Source organism: Lepidochelys kempii, chromosome 2 (genome assembly GCF_965140265.1).
Source record: "Lepidochelys kempii isolate rLepKem1 chromosome 2, rLepKem1.hap2, whole genome shotgun sequence".
NCBI lineage: Eukaryota > Metazoa > Chordata > Testudines > Cheloniidae > Lepidochelys > Lepidochelys kempii.
Genome location: NC_133257.1, coordinates 176,021,382 through 176,041,277, shown reverse-complemented (window position 1 = coordinate 176,041,277; position 19,896 = coordinate 176,021,382). Strand labels below are relative to the sequence as shown.

The 19,896-nt window shown below is 43.3% G+C and overlaps 1 protein-coding gene across 2 annotated transcripts in view; it reads left to right on the top strand.

Annotated features, from left to right (window-relative positions):
• Window positions 1-2,706: 2,706 nt before the first annotated feature.
• VOPP1 (VOPP1 WW domain binding protein) overlaps window positions 2,707-19,896 on the top strand; it is an 86,906-nt gene continuing 69,716 nt past the window's right edge. Inside the window, exon 1 of one of the 2 annotated variants that reach the window (XM_073332811.1) lies at window positions 2,707-3,199. Coding sequence is in view for 1 of the 2 variants with exons in the window: in XM_073332812.1 (XP_073188913.1) it covers window positions 3,149-3,199 (51 nt within the window). In the remaining variant the exon portion in view is untranslated. The remainder of the gene's footprint in view (window positions 3,200-19,896) is intronic. The other variant, XM_073332812.1, reaches the window with a different exon arrangement.

Here is a 19,896-nt window from a genome sequence, read left to right as displayed (position 1 = left end):
CAGTGTGCCCTTGTTGCCAAGAAGGCCAATGGCATTTTGGGATGTATAAGTAGGGGCATAGCGAGCAGATCGAGGGACGTGATCGTCCCCCTCTATTCGACATTGGTGAGGCCTCATCTGGAGTACTGTGTCCAGTTTTGGGCCCCACACTACAAGAAGGATGTGGATAAATTGGAGAGAGCCCAGCGAAGGGCAACAAAAATGATTAGGGGTCTGGAACACATGACTTATGAGGAGAGGCTGAGGGAACTGGGATTGTTTAGTCTGCAGAAGAGAAGAATGACGGGGGGATTTGATAGCTGCTTTCAACTACCTGAGAGGTGGTTCCAGAGAGGATGGTTCTAGACTATTCTCAGTGGTAGAAGAGGACAGGACAAGGAGTAATGGTCTCAAGTTGCAGTGGGGGAGGTTTAGGTTGGATATTAGGAAAAACTTTTTCAGTAGGAGGGTGGTGAAACACTGGAATGCGTTACCTACGGAGGTGGTAGAATCTCCTTCCTTAGAAGTTTTGACAAAGCCCTGGCTGGGATGATTTAATTGGGGATTGGTCCTGCTTTGAGCAGGGGGTTGGACTAGATGACCTCCTGAGGTCCCTTCCAACCCTGATATTCTATGATTCTATGACTACCACAGCGAGCCCCTGTGCATCCAGATCCCCCGCCTCATCGAGACCCCCCCCCCACTGATTTGCCCCCACCCAGACTGCCCCCCCCAGAACCCTCTCATCTCACACCTGGATTCCCCCCCCCCCAAAACCCTTCCACACTTGGATCCTGCTGGGCTGAGCCTGCGTGCCCACACCTGGCGCACTCATGGCCCACTCTCACTCCATCTCTTCCTCGAGGCTCCCCCACTCGCTCCTCTCTGCCTGTTTCCCCCAAGGCCTCCCTGCCCACCTGCTGCTTGCTCCTATTCTCCTAAGACCGCCCTCACCCCTCTCTGCCTCTTCTCCAGATGCCCCTCTCCCAGCTTCTCTCCGCCCCTTGCCCTGAGGCCTGGCCGGCTGCTCCTCTCCGTGGTGCATGGGAGGCGCTTAGGGGGAAGAGGTGGAGTAAGTGCAAGTCCCTAGGGGAAGACGCAGAGTGAGGGTGGAGCCTGGGAGTGATCAGGGCCACAGTCTGGGCGCTGGTTGCTCCCACAGCTAGAATAAAATCAATAAAATTAATTTATTGACAAATAAAATGTGCAGAATTTTGCAGAGCTTTAAAATATTGTGTGCAGAATATTTAATTTTTTGATGCAGAATTCCCTTAGGAGTATAGAGGGAAAGTGAGTTTAAATTCTAATGCAAGTGCAGGACAGAGCCCTGTTATTGAAGACTATTGAGCCTATATTTGATTTTAGACAGTTATGTATATGCATTGCTTCTCATTTCATGTTAAGGATTATGGGCCAAATTTTCAAAAGTGGCCTCTCAAATAACTTGGATCTGATTTTCCTAGCTGGTGTGTGTAACCCACCAGTCAGTATGTTAGATGTCCTCTTCTATGTCCAAGTCACAAAGGCTGCCAATCTGTTACAGCTCTTTGCTAACTTTTTAATTTAAATGGCACAGACTCTTGCTTTTAGGTCAGAGACCCCTGGTTCAGTCCTTGATGTTGGCCAAAATGGTGGCCATCACTTTGCAGTTACTATTGACTTCTGACAAATCCAGGCCAGGGTATCTCACGTTGGCCAATGAGTAAGGTTACGTTTTAATCACGGGTATTTTTAGTAAAAGTGATGGACAGGTCACGGGCAATACACAAAAATTCATGGCCCCCTGACCTGTCCATGACTTGTACTATAAATACCCCCGACTAAATCTTAGATACCGTTGGGGGCCCCCAGGGCACCACGGCCGGTCCGAGACCTCTGCTCCAGGGCAGCGCCGAGGTCCCCTGCTGCTCCGATATCTCCTCTGGTCAAGCTGCTTGGGGCCACCGGAGCTGGGGCAGGTGCGGCGGGCACCGGGACTTCCCCAGCTGGACAGCCCTAGGGTCAGCTGCACCGCTGCTGCAGACATCAGGGAGATCCCAGAAACTCACGGAAACCCCAACCTCCGTGACAGACTGGCAGCCTTACCAATGAGAAATGGAAGATCCAAAATCAGTGGTTCCTTTTGAAAAGTTGTTCCTAAATTCTTCTACAAGGTACCTGAATCCTCTGAGGATCTGCAGGAACATCCAACACAATAGGGGGTTCTCAAGTGTACTCATTACTCCCACCTACAGAGCATGGCCCCTGAACCCCAGAGGCTGCCTGATGGAAGCTTTCCGCTAAGGCTTTTGTAATCTCCCACCCATAACCCTTCCAGGCCTGGCACGGGGCTAGCCGCTACCATTTGGCTGAGCGTTTCTAGTCTAGCCTTGGAAAATCTGCGGCGTTTTGGACACCAGGAAGCTGGGCAGCAGGAGGCTAGGCCCGAGGGCTGGTAACTCTCCAGCCCCCAGCGCGGGGGAGGCTGCAGGGCCAGCTCAGTGGGAAGCAGAGGGGGGCTCGGGTCTCCTTCCCCCCCAGGGCTGCTCCGCCATCCAGGTGCCTAGCAGCTCCCGCCCCCTGCGGCCCGGGCACGGCCCCAGCGCCCTTCTCCGCCCGGGCAGCCGTGGCCCGGGGCTGCTCCCGGCCCAAGACTGCGGCGGCTCCCTGGCCAGGCAGCGCCGCGGGGCGGTCCCGGGGGGCGGGTCCCCGCCGCTCCTCTCTCCCCGCCCCGCGGCTCCGGGCCTCTTTGTGCCGCTCCAGCCGCCCTCGCCCGGATCCGCTCCCTGCTGCCGCCGCCGCCGCCGCTGCTGCTCCCGCGGCTCCGAGCCAGGCGCCCCGCACGGGACCGTCCCCCCGCAGCTGCTGGCCGGGAAGGCGAAGGGCAGCCTGACTGAGGACTGACCGGCCCTGACCTCCTCCCCCTCGCTAGGGGATCGGGGTGGGCGTGGCTCCCCCAATCTCTCCTGGTCTCCACCCTGCCAGGGGATCCCTCTGTGCGCCGCCTCCCCCCAAACCCGGGGGAGCTGTGCCAGCCTACCGACCCCGACCCCCACAAGGGTGTCGCCCCCCACCATGCTCACCCCCCGATGCTCTTCTTGCACCTCCCCCAGTGACAGTGATGGGGCTCGCTCTGCTGACAGCTTTCATGTACATCTGAGAAAATAAGGCTACAGAAAGAAGAGGCGAAATGAACCATTTCCAGCAGTGGGTCATATTCCTGCTCTCCTTGTTTCTGGAGGTAAGATTGAAGATAGAAATATATATATTTTAAATGTAATAAATATTCTTCTGTTATTTGCAAATAGATTTTCTGGTGATATATATTAAAAAATCTTTATTAATGATGGCATTTATGTATTCAGAGATTGGTCTGATGACTTTTAAAATGATGGCAAATCACTTAGTGCAGAAAGTGGATCTGTGTGGTCATGTCTCCCCCCACATCTGGCCTTGTTTCCCCTCCCCTTCCCCCGCACCAGGGGATTCCTCCTTTGTGTGTATGTTACACCTCTTCCCTTTTTCCCCTCTAAAGATCAAAACTATAATGTATTTTGTGCTGTCAGCCTTGGAGACCTTGAATACATTTTCATTTTTGATTCTTGAGTGAGTAGTTTGAGATTCCAGATTTATTTTTCTCACTCTGGGTCTCCTGTCCCGCATCTTTCTTTTTTCTTGTGCAGTTGTGTATTTTTTTTCCCACCCAGTAGAGGGGAACACTAACCTTTTGAGAGAGAAATCTGTCTGTAGTCAAATATTAATGATGCTCACAAGCTGCAACTGTACATATTGGGAAAGAAAAAGCTTTTACTCCCCTAGGAGCCATGGAAAACTCCCACAGGCACCTGAAAAACTTAAAAAGCAACATTGTAGTGGGACTGTTGTGAAATTATTCTCTGTGTTGAAATTGACTTGATTTTGTAGGACTGAGTTTGCTAGTTCTTCGTGAGGTGCAGCAAGGGTGGTGGTGGAAGGAGTGTATACAGGGAATACTGGTATGGTTATAGTTATGGGCCAATAAAACTATTCTTGGCTATACAAAATCTACAACTGGCAATTTAGAAGCTCTAAGAACTAAAGTTGTTATAATTATTAATATTCAGCTGTATGCTGAGGGAGGGCAAATTTCATTTGTATATTATTCTTGTGTTGGAATTGGTTCAGTAACAGACATATTCTGGAACACTAACTGCTGAACGCTACCTTTTCTTAAAGCACTTTGGGTTGGTTAGCTTCTTAGCTAGGTGTTAAATGCTGCACAGATTCACTCTTGTGGAAATGAGCAGATTTCAGATAGCATTGGACTGGAAGATGTATCCAGTTTTTGGACTGGTGCCCTTTTGTTGATGAAATGCATTATATAAAATGGACAGTTGCCAATATTGTATCAGAATGAACAGGCCAGAGAGAGTGAAGAATACACTATTTTAGACTTCCTGGATGACTTTGGTAATTTTGCATTTAGCTTTAGCAGTTATAACAAAAAGGGGAAAAAAGTGCAGCTTATGTTAATTTTAAAAAGTTATTTTAGGCCTTGTACTTGTATCACAGAGCTGGAAGGGTGGCTTTGTAAGAGTGAGATCCACATGCTTTTGATAAAAAGATCAGCTGTACTCATTTCTTGTTTTGACTTTTGGGGTTGAATTCAGTGCACCTAAAAGCATAGCATTACACTGATGTGAACCAGGCTTGGTGCAGGCATATTGCCATGTGTAAGCTCCCCTTTCACAGCTTTGCCAATGCACTTCAGTCTCTTCCTTATCAAATACTTCCCTGTTCAGTGTATTTCATTGATTTCCTGAAGACCCAAGTGGTTTACTTAAATGTGCTTTTTGAACACTTGACCCTTTGGATGCTGTCTGGTAGTTTAAAGCTTTGGAAATGTAGAAATGATGTAGTTCTCTATGCTCGATAGTTTAGAGAAGGAGTATGTTTGTTGCAAAAAGAGAAAACTGATTGGAAAACTACTAGTATCTACCTAATGATGCAGTGTTTCAGGAAATGGATATTTTTAGAATCCCTGTTCTTTCTTTTTAGGTTTATGCCACCCACTTAGATGAACTATTCTTGGTATATTGGTCATTATGCCATCCATAATTGTCACACTTAAGGGGAAAAAACGGGACAGGGGATGGACAAAATCACATTTGGTATTAAAATTAACTGGGTTGTACCTTTTTCACCAGCTGTGAATCTGGTTCATTGTCTTCCATGATAACTCTTGGACTCTGCAAAAACTCACCATAAAGCACAAGAGGCAAAATGTGAATAAGAGGAAACAGACTTGAAGACCAGCAATAAAATAAACCAGAAAGAGAATTGGTCTTCAGAAAATGTGGGATGTTTTGCACATGCAAGATCTATTTGATTAGATGTCTTTGGTCCATAATACATGTTACGCTAGGAAAGATTTGGTGTGCTTGGAAAAGTAATTTGCCTAAATCCTCTTTGGATATACCCCCATGTTGATTTTATTTAAGGTTTTATATTGGTTTTAATTGTTCTTCTTTTAATCTGGTATGTTTGTTTTGGCATCTGGATTTGTTGTTTTGTAAAGCTCACGATATTTTATAGCTTAGGTGCTGTATAAATAAAATGTAGTGTAAATTGTTATCAGTAATAGCATGTAGGAAAAATGCTCAAGCTTAAGAACTGTTGAGCATAAACCACTGGATCAAAAAAATGTGACTTTTTTGAGTGAAACTTTTGAAATCTATGGTAAGGTGCACTGACTGCCTTATGACTGGTGCATGAGATTGATTTGCTATATGATTCTTTTACCCAGTTTGCAGCTTCCACATGAGCTAATATAATATTTAAAGTAGTGTGAGCTGTGTCATGCTTTTTTTCATTCAGCCTTTTTTGGGATTCCCAGGCCATTACCACAATAGAAATAATTGTAGTAATAATAATACATACTTAGAATTGATTACTGTCAAAGCACTTTACAACCATTAACTTATAAAGTATTTTTATTTATTTGCTTATATAGCACAAAATACACCCTATAAAACATTTATATATCTAAATAATAAAACAATATTTATATTTAGGCAATCCAAAAAACACAATGTGATTACAAATGAATATATATTCAATCTCAGATACTAGTCCCATATCTTCTTAAATGTCTCTAGATGTTCTTCAAAGTTAACGTTAGCTAATTCATTAACCTCACAACACTCCAGTGAGACAGATGTTGTTATTTCAATTTTAAAGGGAGAAATTGAGAATGAGAGCTTAAATGACTTGCCCGAGGCTAGTGACAGGGATCAGCATCAGAACAGAGATTAGAACACTGGAAATTCCTGGCTCTCTGTGCTGTTTGCAGGACCAAGCTGCCCTGTAAAGCAGGGCTTGAAATGTATTTGTCATGGAAGTTTATTGCAAGTAGAAATGGCGGGGACGGACAATTAATTCAGAGGTTTTCCTATTTGACAAAGGGTTCCCACCATAACTAGAGAGACATTTACAACATCAATCACTGACTCCTTTCTCTTGAAAAAAATATAAAAAATAAAACAAACAAGCAGCTCTTCCCCACAAGCAGAGATTTCTAGAACCCCAAATGGGGGAAGAGCCAGAGATTTCAAGAAGTCTTCTAGGCCTGGATCCACAAAGGTATTTAGACTTCTAAATTCCATTGAAATCAGTGAATCTAGGCTCGAATGACTTCATTATTGTCTGTCTATTTAACGGGGAAGGCACTCGAATACTACAGTGGTGGACGGAAGTTCAAAACCTAAGGCAGATAGCTACACAAGTAATTTAAAGGAGTACTTGTGGCACCTTAGAGACTAACAAATTTATTTGAGCATAAGCTTTCATATGCTCTAATACATTTGTTAGTCTCTAAGGTGCCACAAGTACTCCTTTTCTTTTTACAGATACAGACTAATATGGCTGCTACTCTGAAACAAGTAATTTAGGATTCCACAAGAAGTGAATGAACATTGCTAAATGTACATTTATCTTTCTTTTAAAAATGAACCAAGTTAGTCAAAAGTCAGTTTTATGCCACAACAGCAGTGTGTACTATGCAGTGTGTACTTGTGTCTCAAAAATCTTATTTTTCCAAAGAGCGCAGATGCACTCTTGAAATCCATGAGCTGTTGGGGCATTTATATAGCCAATCGTATTATCTATTGCTACAGCTGTGGCCCCTGTAACAGTCCTGTGCTTTGTTTGTTTTAGTTTTATGTGGGTCATCTTTATAGAGGGATGAAAAGTGGGTCTAATGGGAATATTTGTTTGACAGTTCTGGAATGTATCATGTTACCCTGCCTTTATTTCTTTAGACACCCAGTGGCTTTTGGGCATGGGTGCTCTATATATTTAAAATATTATTTTAATAGTGAGTCACTGCCTGTAGGACATTGTTGAAAACCCCCTTGATTAAATTAGGCCTTCTGCCAGCAAGAGCAAAGGTACAACATCATCTACTTGTGGGTTATTTCTCAGGACGGGTGTTCATGTCAACCTCTGTAGCAGGCTCAGGTCATTGTATTTATGAACCTTGAATTCATTGGTGGGGAAGACTGAATTGAACATTTTAGGATCTACTTTTGCTAAAGGGTATTATGTTAGTTACAACACTATGTAGAGGAGATGTTCTATAGGTGGCTCACAGAATCTAGGTATACTATTCCCAGTTCTGCTGGTAGTCTGCTGTGTAGTTTACATTTTCAAAAGTGTCCTCTAATTTTAGATGCTTCAGTTGGATGGTCAACACGAGATCTCCTAGAGCCTTATTTTCAGAGCGGCTGAGCACCCGCAGGTCCCACTGTTGACAGTTGAAAGTGTGAGTGGAAAGCAAGCTGTAAATGTCTCAAGTTCGCCATCCAAAAATGGAGGCAGTCAGAATGTGTGAGCTCTTCTGAAAATGTAAGCGCTGGCATCCGTGTACATTAGGGTATCCCTCTGTAAAATATGTATGATGATTGATACACACTATGTCTACTTCATAGGTGTATGGTGAGATTAATTTAATCTATCTTTGTCAAATACGTAGAGATCATCAGATGAAAGGTAGAGTAAAAGAAGAATGAAGTATTATTTTTTTGAGTACAAGGGAACAGTCATAATTTGTTGATCAAATTGCTTTAACTGTAAATAAAAAAGCACAAATTGCAAGCTTCTTTCCATTTGTGTAATTGCTGTCTCATTTTTTGCATAGACTGAAATGGGATTCCAGGATGTAAGGAAAACTTAATAGTTCAGGCTGTTCATAAAACTTCTGTACCTCCCTTTATGTGAACAAAAATGTTAGCAAAGGCAGACAAACCAGACTAAAAAGCCCTTTGCTCCGTTTAGATACAGGCAGAGTTCTTAAGGTTGATGGTTTTTTAAACCACAAAGTTCTCCTTGTTTGTACTCATTAAATGGTGTGCGTGTGATCTCCATGACAAATGATTGTCAATAAAAGACCACTGATATTGACCATGTGCTATTAAAATCACGTGGATAAGAAGCTTTACCTGTGGTTGACAGCGTACGGGGAGGGAAATGGGGGGAATGCTTTACATGCAGAATCCACTAAAAAGGACTGCAAAGAGCATTTTTCTGTCCATTTGTCCTGCATGACATGGTAACACCTGTACCATGTGATTGAGAATGTTACTGCAGATGTGTCCACTGACTCTTTCCCATCTGTTTGTTTCAAGATGCTCAGGGACCCAGCAGCATGAAAATGGTTTTCTGTGTCTCCTTTCTCTTTTACTGTTGATTGGAAAGTAGCTGTTGCATCACAGAGTGAAGGAAGAGAGCCGCTTAGTATGAGTTATTGTTTTGTGATACAACCAGTGCTGGCAGGAGCCAAGTCTCCCCTGTCTCTGAACAGCAGTGAGATCTGCAGTGACTTACAGGCAGGCTGCTTCAGGCTGCACACTGAGCCCCTTTATTATTGTCAGTGAGAACATTTCCATGTTAATTGCAATAGTGGTACAGCAAGAGAGAGGTTCTTGAGACCCATTTGCCTGCTGTACAGAGAGGTTGGAGAATTAGTCCCAGGGTGGATATGCCTGCTGTGAGTTTTCTTTACTGTGTGGGTTTTTTTTGTTTTGTTTTATTTTGGTTATATCACTGAGTTGTTTTTTTTTTTTTATAGAGAGCTGTCACAAATACTTAGCACTTGTCATCATGCTTTCTATACAGGGAAGTCGCACTTTCTCTCTCTGACACCCCCACCCCTTTGCTCTCCTTACTTCCCACTTAGCTGATGGAGATTCCCATAGTTTGCATGCACTCATCAGTTTAATATTGTCTTTTGTGTCTATGGCAATACAGCATGTCCCCTCCATTCTTCCAGCATGCAGGAGCCTTTTTGTGAAGTTGTAGTTTATTATGGTGACTTCAAAGATCTTTAGCAAAGGTTTCAAAACCTCAGGATTTTTTTTATAATTAATGTACCTCTACGTTTCAAAATTGCCTTTTTTTGGGGACAAATTTTTGATTGGTTTTAAAAAATAGTCCTCCAAGGCCAGGGTTTTCCAGGCCTTGACCTTTGAAAGGTGTCCTGCAAACAAGTGTCAAGGGGAAATAATGGAGGTCTGAATAGTGAGGAGTTTAATATTTTTTTCCTGCCAGTGTTATTTTGGGACTATCAGGAATGTCAAATTTGGGCTTCTCTAGTTTTATTGGATCTGTTTTTGAATAACTCCATACACACAGATGGCTTTCTCACACCTTAACTGAAGGGGCAGAGATGCTGAATCTTTAACAAAGATGTCTTTCCTCCCAATTGTGTATTAAGCATTAACGTTAAATAGCTGTTAACAAAATACAACATTTTAAACAGTCTGATTAATAATATCTTTCTCTTAATGGCCCAGCTTTCACTCTCTTTAGGTTTCATAATTTCCCTACTTCCCAAGTCATCTACCTAGTTATAAAACAGACAAGACCTATGATTGTAATGGAAAAAAATCCTACTTTTTTGCAGTAAATGGGAAGAAGGCAGATGGGAATCCATAAAGCAGTGGAAAACAAGAATTGGATTTGTGCCCCTTTTTGCTTCAAGTCACCTTTAAATAAGATTAACTTTTCCAGAGTGGTGGTTATTTTTCCCACATCGCTCACTCCATGTGCTTCAGTACTTATAGCAGGGGTTCTAGTGACCTCTCTGGCCCTCCCTTCCTGCATAATGAGAGAGGGGTCCCAGCTAGACAGGAAGGGGCTCTGATAATGATTGCAGGATGGAAAGGATTTAGAATCACAGTTCTGGACTACAGCTGACTCTGGTCCTAGTATTCCTGTGGTATAGCTCTTCATTAGTCCCATGGGCTTCTTTTTGAGTCTCAGTAAGGACATGACATTTGAATGGGGGAAACTTGCATTGATTCTTTTTCTTAAGCAACCCTGTAAGGCTGCCTAAGAAACCAAAAGCCCAGCACTGGTGGTGTAGCATTGTGGAGAGGTCAGGATTATCAGCCTGTGAGGCTTCAGGGCAGCATGAGGCATAGGTGCTACCACAATACGGACACATATACTACTTCTACTAATAAAATAACCTTATGCCTGTGTTGAAGGTGGTCCAGACTCTGTTTGAGATCTGCAAGGTTTCTTTGGATCATTCTTACAATTTTGCTGATCACTTTGGTTAATAATGAGAACACTTTTCCATCTATAGATCTCAAAGGCTGGGTAAGAGTTATTCTGTCCATGTTACAGAAGAGGAAACAGAGGCACAGACTGGCTAAATGGTTTGCCTACCTTCACGCACAAAGTCAGTGACAGAGTAAGGAATAGAACCCAGGTCTCTTGACCCCGGCCCTGTCCACTGAACCACACTGCTGTTTTACAGCCAGGGAGACTGATTACAGGGAAGAAACAATCAGGCACTCAATTCCCAGGCTTTCGGACAATGAAAGCAGACATTATTCATCAGTGCTGAAAAGCAGCAACAAAAACATACATTTACCAATACACATTCTGACCACCATCCTCCGCTGTACTGTAGTTCTCTCTAAGCATCTCTTTTCTTCATTTAGAAAAATAATGGATGTTATGGATCGCTGTAGAAAATATGCTTGCTTAATTTGACCGCTTAAGTGTTCTCAGGAACAATCCCAGTTTATAACATTTTAATTTTTTAATTATTTCCAGAAAGGAAAAACATCTCTGAATCCATGGAAGTGAGTTTTCAAAGTGCTGTGCAATGATTTGCCTGCCCTCCTGCTTCTGGTGTTAATGGACATCTTGCAGCTAAATCATTGCCCACCACTTTGAAAATGGCTCACTCTCCCTCAGGTTTCACGTAGTAAGAAACAAAGGTAGAAGCACTGGCTCTGATCCTACATTTCTTGCCCACCCCAAACTCCCACTGAAACAGAATGATTTTACCTACCTTAAAGTAATATGTTTTGTGCCTATGTGGATATATTCATTTCCAGCCTATTAAAATTTTGAGATGATGAGCAGAACCCTCCAGAACAAGGACAGGCCTACTGTCTCAGGGGAAGGTGAAGCTGCAGAACTCAGTATTTAAGTGACTGGGAGACAAAACATGAACAAACAGTGATGGGTGCGGAGATCATAATGAAATGTTCGGCTCTGGAGCCTGAAGACTATCCCCATCAAAATTATGGCATGATTATCCACATCACAAGCTTCTCCATGTTGCCCTGCCAACATGCTTCCACTCTGACCTACAAGAACTGCCTCTAGGAAGGGAGGGTATTTTATTATACATGACTCTTTTTCTTCTTAGGCTGTCTCTCTGTGGGAATTGCTAATAGGTGTCACCTATGCTGGGGTTTCTGTGAGCTGCACATTGTCTGGTGGTGGTTGGACTGAAACTGACAAACTCATTTCAGATACAGAAAGTAATATAATTGGAAGTTTTTTCTTGCAAATGTAGAAAGTCAGTTCAGACTCCTGTTTCTTTGCAGTTTCATTGTGCCTGGTAGCTTTAAGAAAGCATTAGCTGTTGATGCAAGATCAGAGCATCAGAGCATCCACGGATGACTCAAGCAGAAGTTTTCTTTCATGCCCCTGGGGGAATCTGACTTTCCCATCACTCAAGGTAATCAGCCCCATCCCAGTGAAATGAGATCCAGAAACTCTCTGTTGGCCTTCCCTGAGCTTGAGTTTCCGGCTAGGGGCTGTACCGCACTCAGGACAGCACGGAGCCTGAGGACCAAAACACTGAAGGAGATGGAGTATCAGGTTTCAAATTCTACCTGCAGATGCAACTGTACAACATCATTGACTTTGACTGGGTTGCATGGAAGTTACTGAGAGTAGGTTCTGACCATTAGCATGCTACTCTGATATTTTTTTATTAGTTAATCTGGGGTTTAAAAATCTATTTTTTAAAAGTCTAACACAACCTCTAGCTATACTGAGTGCTCAGTTAACTGACAGGTGTCCTTTTTGGGATTGATAGAGATCACAAATTGCAACAGGTTGGGTGCTAATGGTGCAGAGGGTACCTGTTACTGTCAGTCCCAGGCTTTCAATAGTTGCTTTATGATTCATGCTCCTAGGCAAGCAGCATGATTCAGTGAATAGGGCACTGGATTCTAGCTTTGGCTCTGCCACTGACCTACTGGAAGACTTGGGCAAGTCACATCATCATTTGCTTCAGTTTCCCCATCTGTTAACGTGGATGAAGGGATTTTTTTCTTCGTACAGTGCTTTGAGATCTGTACATGAAAAGTACTAAGCATTATTGCATATCATGATCCCACAGACCTTCAGCACTCAAAGCTCTTATTGACTACAGTGATTCTGGCCCACTGCAGACAGCATCTTTCATGCCAGGATCTCAATGTGTTGGACAAATGTTAATTCATTAAGCCTAGCAATATTCAGTGAGTAGGCAGTTATTATTATGCAGATTGTTTACAGATGCGTACACTTTTACCAGAAGACTGTAGAGGAGATTTTAAAATCTCAATAAGGGACATATAATGTGTACAATATGAGGCCTATTGTAAAATGCGCTAAACCTTCTGACAGATTAAATTTACTGATCAAATATGATGCATATATTTCCCCCCTTACTATGAGCTTTTAACTTTGAACAAAGGCTACAGGAGCCCTCAACCTATATCCTTTACAGTTTTATATGGTGATTCCTAAACATAGACTCCACAAGGGTGCCTACAGTATCAAGGGCATTTGGATTAAGTTTAATTCCACAGTAATCTTGACCTCCTGATTTTATTGGTGCCCTAATCCTGGGTCTCATCCAAACTCCAATAAGATCAGTGGAGAGACTCCCATTGACTCTGCTGATCTTGGAACAAGCCACCTGAGAGGGGCTGAGCACCTGCAAAACCTATTGACTTTGCTAAGAATTGTGAGTGCTCAGCAAGGCCTCAGCACCTCTCAGGATTTGACCTGTTGCAAAGTGAACTGTGCACCATGTGTATTGTGCAGAGTCATGTCTGTTTTTCAGTGTGCTGGTTGGTGTTTGCCAAAGAATCAAACAAACTCCATTAATTTATTTATAGCACCACGGCTAGAACGCCGAGGCATTAGTGAATCAGTTCTTCTTTTCTGCACCTGTTGCCTGCCAAATCTGGAGAGCAGTTAAAACAGTTCGCTTGAGTGAGAGAGGGTTATTTTAAACAGTTACGTGGTCCCTGGTTGTGATTAACGTTACATAATCACTACGACACAATTCTCCTTATGCAAAAAAGATTATGTAACAAAGCGATTCTGTAAGCAAATCCCTGGTAAATGCTAAGAATAATTTGTGAATGTGCATTTATTTCTTTTATATATACAATGCTTAATTTCTGTAAACTTTGGGTGGTAGGCCAAAGCACAGGACAAAATTCATAGTGTCAGATTATTGGGGCATATTTACTCCAGTGCATTGTAGTGTGGGTAGCATTCTAACAGGACAAGTGTGTTGTTCACTTATTGTATCTTAGTCTGGTGGGGTCCTATCTGGCTCAAATCTTATACAATAAAGTTTAAAATCGTATGGCTCATTAGTTTCTACTGGTTTTCTCAATTAGCCCTTAGACTCTTGTCATTTTCCAGGCTGCCAGCCACATGAAAGTTTAGGAGGATGTGTAGTTTAAATCCCTGGAAGGACAAGAAAACCTGTTTTGCCTCACAGAGAGTTGGGGAGCTTTCCTCTTTCTCTTGCAAATTTGCCTCGATATCCATTCTGTTTTACATGGTGTGACACAGGGACTCTTTGGCAAAGAGGGCCCCCTGTTCTTGCAAACAACTCTTATCTCAGACTTGACCAAGTCACTACACCAAACACATGTCTTGCAGGGTATTTATTCATGAGGGGTAACATGTATGGTATCTACAGAAAGCTCATGACTTACCAAGGCTCATAATCATTGCAAGATGTATGTATTGGTAATATTTAAGGAATAATGTGACTGTACTGAAAGTATGCTTTAGGAGCTAGATATAAAAGTTAGTCACCAGGGGATAGTGTGTCTCATGATGGCCCACACATGCAAGAGGGAGTTGTCACCCCTTCCCTGGTGAGCTGGTGAGTAATGTAAGGCTTAATTGTCTAGTCTTGCTCCATCCCCAGATTATCAGTTGGAAACCAGCAAAGACAACTGCAAACAATCAAAACCATTTGCAGTAAAAAAGGAATATTACAACAGACAGGTTTGCCCTGTCTGCGAACAGAGACAAAAGACTATATCAGTATAACAGGAGGGGGAAAGACCCCATGCATCGTTTCACTGAGGAAACCTCTTGGGGAGCAGGAGCATTCTCATGAAAAATTGGATCCTCATTCCTATGAAGCCAGCCATGCCTGAAATAGACTGAACTTTGTGTGTGTGTGTTTGGGGGGAGAGGGGGAACCTATTCCATTAGATAGGAATGGTAACTATTGGTAAGTGCAGCCCCAGGTTCATGTTTCATGATTTTGTTTTGTATTGTAACCATTTGTTTCCACCGCTGTCTCGTTTTGAGTAGAATCTCTATTTTCCCTCTGAAATAAACCTTCTTTTGGTTTATTATAAGTATTCACAAGTGCTATGCATTATACAGGAGTTGTGATTTAAGGTCAAACTAGTAAAGTGGAGTGCACTGTTCCTTTGGGGGCACAGGATCTGGGATTTCTGAGAGTGGTCAGGGGCACTCAAGGATTGGGGTGCACCTATTGTTAACCTGCAAGACAAAGTCAGAGTTGGCATAGCTTGGAGGGGAGTGCTTGAATGGCTGACAGGCTGGTGGTGTGAGGGATCTGGCAAATAGTCATCACAGGAAAGACTCCCTCTTACTGGAAGCAGGGAATAATAAGGTGACTCACAGTCCTGGCTGCCCCGAGCACCATCATAGTTGGCAGGATCTGTTACCTTGTTTGCTAGCTAACCACACACCATGTACTTATAAACCGGTTAGTGAGAGATCAAAGAGAGGGAAAGTTAGAAATGGAAAGAAAGGTTACAGTTCCTTTTATTTTGGAAAAGGAAACAGAGCAGCCGAAAAGGGAGGATGAGCAGATAACTATACACTAAGCCCACGAAGAAGCAGCTGGAACAGTTGTGTGCAGAGCACTGCTTATTTGTCACAGGAAGATATATGCATGGGTTGAAAACCCTCCTCACGGAATAAGACAAGCATCACGAAGGGCAGCCAAACTCCCTGAGTGTGATTAAAGACTCGGGGAATCTGCCTAATACCACCACCAGTGTGACACCCATGGAGCTGGTCAAGGCCAGGATAGAGCTTCGCAAGCTGGAACTAGCAGAAACAGTGAGAGAGTGTGAACACCAGTAGAGGATAGCAGAAGTTGAAGCCCAAGAAAAAGCGAGGCATCATACCCTGAGCATACTGGCCTTACAAAAGCTGAGTCCTCAGCCCATGGGTAATACTCCCCAAGGATCAGTCAGCTGGGACAAACTCTGCCCTGCATAGAGAGAGACAGATTGTATTGAGAAGTATCTCATCACTTTTGAAAGAAGATGTAAGCTGCACAAGGTTCCAGAGGAAAAGAGAGTTCCCAAGCCAATCTCCACGTTGTCTGGTAAAGCGCTGCAGGAGTTTAATGAGATGGACATGGGGGAGGCATTGAAATGTGACAAGCTTAAAACAGCTGTGTTGCAAAGATCACCCCCAAAGTGTACCGTTTAACATTTTGAAACCTCAAGAAAGCGCATGAGAAGTTGAGTCATTGAGAATGTGTGATTTAATGAAAAAGTAGACAAAGGGGAAAGGGGTCAAGGATTCTGACCAGTTGTATGATCTCTTTGCACAGGAACGTTTCCTGAGTATATGTACTGAAGAAGTCAGTGGCAGTCAGGGATAAAATCCCTGTCACTGGACAGAAAGCAGCTGATATTGCTGACTCCTATGTCCAGGCCAGACCATTCAGTGAGCACAAACCCCAGAGAGAGAAGCAGAAGCCTGGTGTAAAGAGAGCCCCCCATTTATACTCAGGAAAAGGGGAAGGCAGTGTAATTCCAAGCATGCCCCACCCCAGAACTTTCTGGGATTCATAATTACAGGGCCCTAGTGCAGGCATGTGCCCAATAAGGAAAGCAGTGGTGAGTTCTTTGTGCAGGAGAATGAGACCAGGTTCATTGGAGAGCTCTACAGGCAGCTTGTGGTGCCCAAAAGGTGCAGAGCTATTAAGTTTGGCACATGATTGTCCATTTGCTGGTCACTGGGGGAAGGAAAGAACTTTTGAGAGGCTTAAGAAAAATGTTTGTTTTTATAATCCATATTCAGGATTTGGTGAAGGACTACCGTAAGGCACGTGGCTTACGTCAGAAGCAGGAGAAACCTACCAGTATCAGCAAGGCTCTGTTGCAGCCTTTATGTGTGATTAAAGAAGCATTCATGAATATCATAGGGAAAAGATACATACTAGTGGTGGTTGATTTGCCGCTAGATATCCAGAGGCAGTCGTCAAGTCAAAAGTGGAAGCTGGGACAGTTACAGATGCACAGTTCACTATATTAATCAGTGTGTGTTTTCCAGATGAAATCCTGTTGGATAGAGGGTCAGATATAATGTCCCTGATATTGAGAGAATTGTGGAAGAAGTGTGGGGTAAAATAGTTAAAATGTGCCCCTTACTACTCAGAGGCAAATAGTCAAGTTCATGCTAAGAATGCATGTGGACAGAAAGTGGGAGATTGGAATGTATCATTGCTGTATCTATTATTTGCTTGCAAGTGAGTACCCGGAGAGTCCACAAGCTTTGCCTCGTTTGACCTCCTATATGGGAGAAAGATCAGAGGGTCCCCTATATCTTATTAGGGACTCCTGGGAGGTGGGTCCTGAATGAACGGGGGAGCCCATAACTGAATATGTAACCAGGTTTAGAGGCGATTTAAAATGCAGGATTGATTCAGTGCAACAAATTCTCTTAAAGTGCCAGGCTATACAAGAAGAGTGGTCCAGCAGGAATAATTTTAAAAAGACATTTATTAGGGGAGAACACATTTGTCCCGAGCTCCAAAGGGTGAAGTCTGTTGTTGACTGGCCTGTACCTCAAACCAAGGGCTGGGTCCAGGCCTTCATAGGCTTGGCAGGTTGTTGTTGCAGGTTTGTGGAGGGCTTCAGATAACGTTGTTCCCAGTCTCACCTCCCACCTGCCTCTCTCCACTGCCACGTTTATCCATCTCAGTCCTAGGGCTTGTCTACATTTGAAACAGTACAGCGGCCCAGCTGCATTGCTTCAATGTAGACCCTACCTATGCCTACAGGTGGGGTTCTCCTGTTGGTGTAGCTAATCCACCTCCCTGAGAGGCAGTAGCTAATCTTCTGTCAACCTAGCGTTTACACTGGGGGCTAGGTCGGCATAGCTATGTCTCTCAGGGGTGTGAGAGGGTGCTTGGAAAATTAGGGATGTACAAAGGGCTTCAGCAAAGGGAGAGAGAGGCTCCAGCGGGAGAGGAAGCAAGTGAAAGGAGCTGAGTTTCCTTAGCTCCTGACTCTCATCTTAGAACCTGAGTTCCAAGTGCTGCAATCCTTGGTACAGTTCTTGCCTGGAATCTGCTCTTTTCTCACCGCCCCTCTTCTGACCTTCCCTCCTCCCCCCTTTTCTTTTTCTTTTTAAACTATCTTAAACACTGCTGCTAAAGGTGTAATTTTCTCCATCACTTCAGGCATGTTCCCCTCGCTGCCTTTAATCCCCTTATTGGCTCCTCATTTTACTGCCTCAAATTCAAGTTGTTTATCTTCACCTTCAAGCTACAACATAATCCTACCTCCGCCTACAGCTCTGATCTCATTTCCTTCTCCTCCCCCACTTGCTCCTGTTGCTCCTTCCAGTCATCTTGTCTTACAGCTGCTTTCTTCTCTCTCATTTAATATGTGACGCCACAAATGCAGAGCATGTGGCTTGGAATAATCTCTTGTTTCCTGGCCGTCAGGCCCCCTCTCTCCTACTTCAAATTTCTCTCATGAAACTTCTTCCAGGGATCTTTTCTTCTGCCTCTCTCCACTGTGTGTCTTTTGTGTCTTTCCATGCACCCTTTCCCGCCACACACCAAGGCACTAGTGATGCAGACCTTGACACATCCTCTTTTCCCACAGACCCCTCTGTTCTTCTCCCCCGCTTCATAGAATGCTCTCTGTCTGCTGATGCCCAAGACTATACTCTTTTTGCATTCAAATCGCTCCTGAAGGACCACTTCTACCTGACACCTGTAATAAACTAGATGATTGATACCAGGGAGGTTGATAGGTAAATGGAAATAGTCTGTATATGCAACAGAAAAAATATATATAATAAAACCTACATCATCCTATCATTGTATGATCTTGTCCCTCTCCATGTGACATCTTTACTTCTGTGTTCTACTTCCCCTGTCCTCTTTCTTTGTTTCGTCTCTTATGTATCAGGGCAGAGACTGTGCCTTCTTTTATGTGTCAAAGTGCCAACTTACACAGGGGTTCTCAAACTTTTTCATTATGTGGATTATATGTTACTAGGGAGAGACTGACTTGTAGGCCAACACTGCTTCCTTTTGTGATTACCCTTCCCATTTGTGATAGCAATTGCTTCCATGGGAAAGTAATATTAGGAAAGTATTTTAATGTACATTTAGCTGTTGGTTAATGCAGCGTAGTAGCTGGAAATAAGGAGGAGGAGCTGTCACCATGTGACCAGCTTTCTGTGAACCACTACCAAGTGCACCATGAACCTTCAGCCTTCTGCATTGTGGCTACCGCTGGTAGAAAAAATTGCAATTGTATTATTATCTACTTATATGGTTTCCATCACCACAGTATGTGAGTCTCTCACAAATATTAGTGGATTTATCTTCATAGTGCCCCTTGTGAGGTAGGGAAGTGTTGCTATTCCCTTTTCACATATGGGAAACTGAGACACAGAGAGAAGTGACTTGTCCAAGATCTGTTGCAGAGGTAGGAACTAAACCTAGATCTCTAGAGTCCCAGTTGAGTGTCTTAAGCACAACATCTTCTTACATGACTGCTTTCCAGTATGTCCAATTACACAAATTTTGTAGCTATACATCTAAACAAAGTTCACCCTTCTCAGAAGCATTTGCTCGGAAGAGGTTTAAGATGAGTAAGGGAAATGGGCGGCGGCACCTGTGTAAATGTGAAATCCATTCTACTCTTTGTGGACACATGAAATTTTGTTAACATCAACGGGAATTATGTTTATATATGCAGAAGAGAGCAGAGGCAAAGAACCAAATTTATCCATGGTGTAAATCCATTAAAACCAATAGATTTATACCAGGCATGGATTTTGTGTTTGATTCTCATTATTGTTAATATGAGTTATGCCTGAGTGTTGAGATGAGAATTATATCCCTAAATTACTTTTGTCTTCTTGTGGGACTGTCTAACATCAAAGCAAAAGAGAGAGAATTACCTACTCTTTGTATTATCTGTTGTTCTCTTGTTCATAAGGGGCTCAAAGCTATATGAATGCACATATTAGTGCAATGTTAAGACTGAAAATTTAACCTCACATCACAAATGTCAGGAAATTCAGGGAAGCCCGCCCTGCTTGCACATA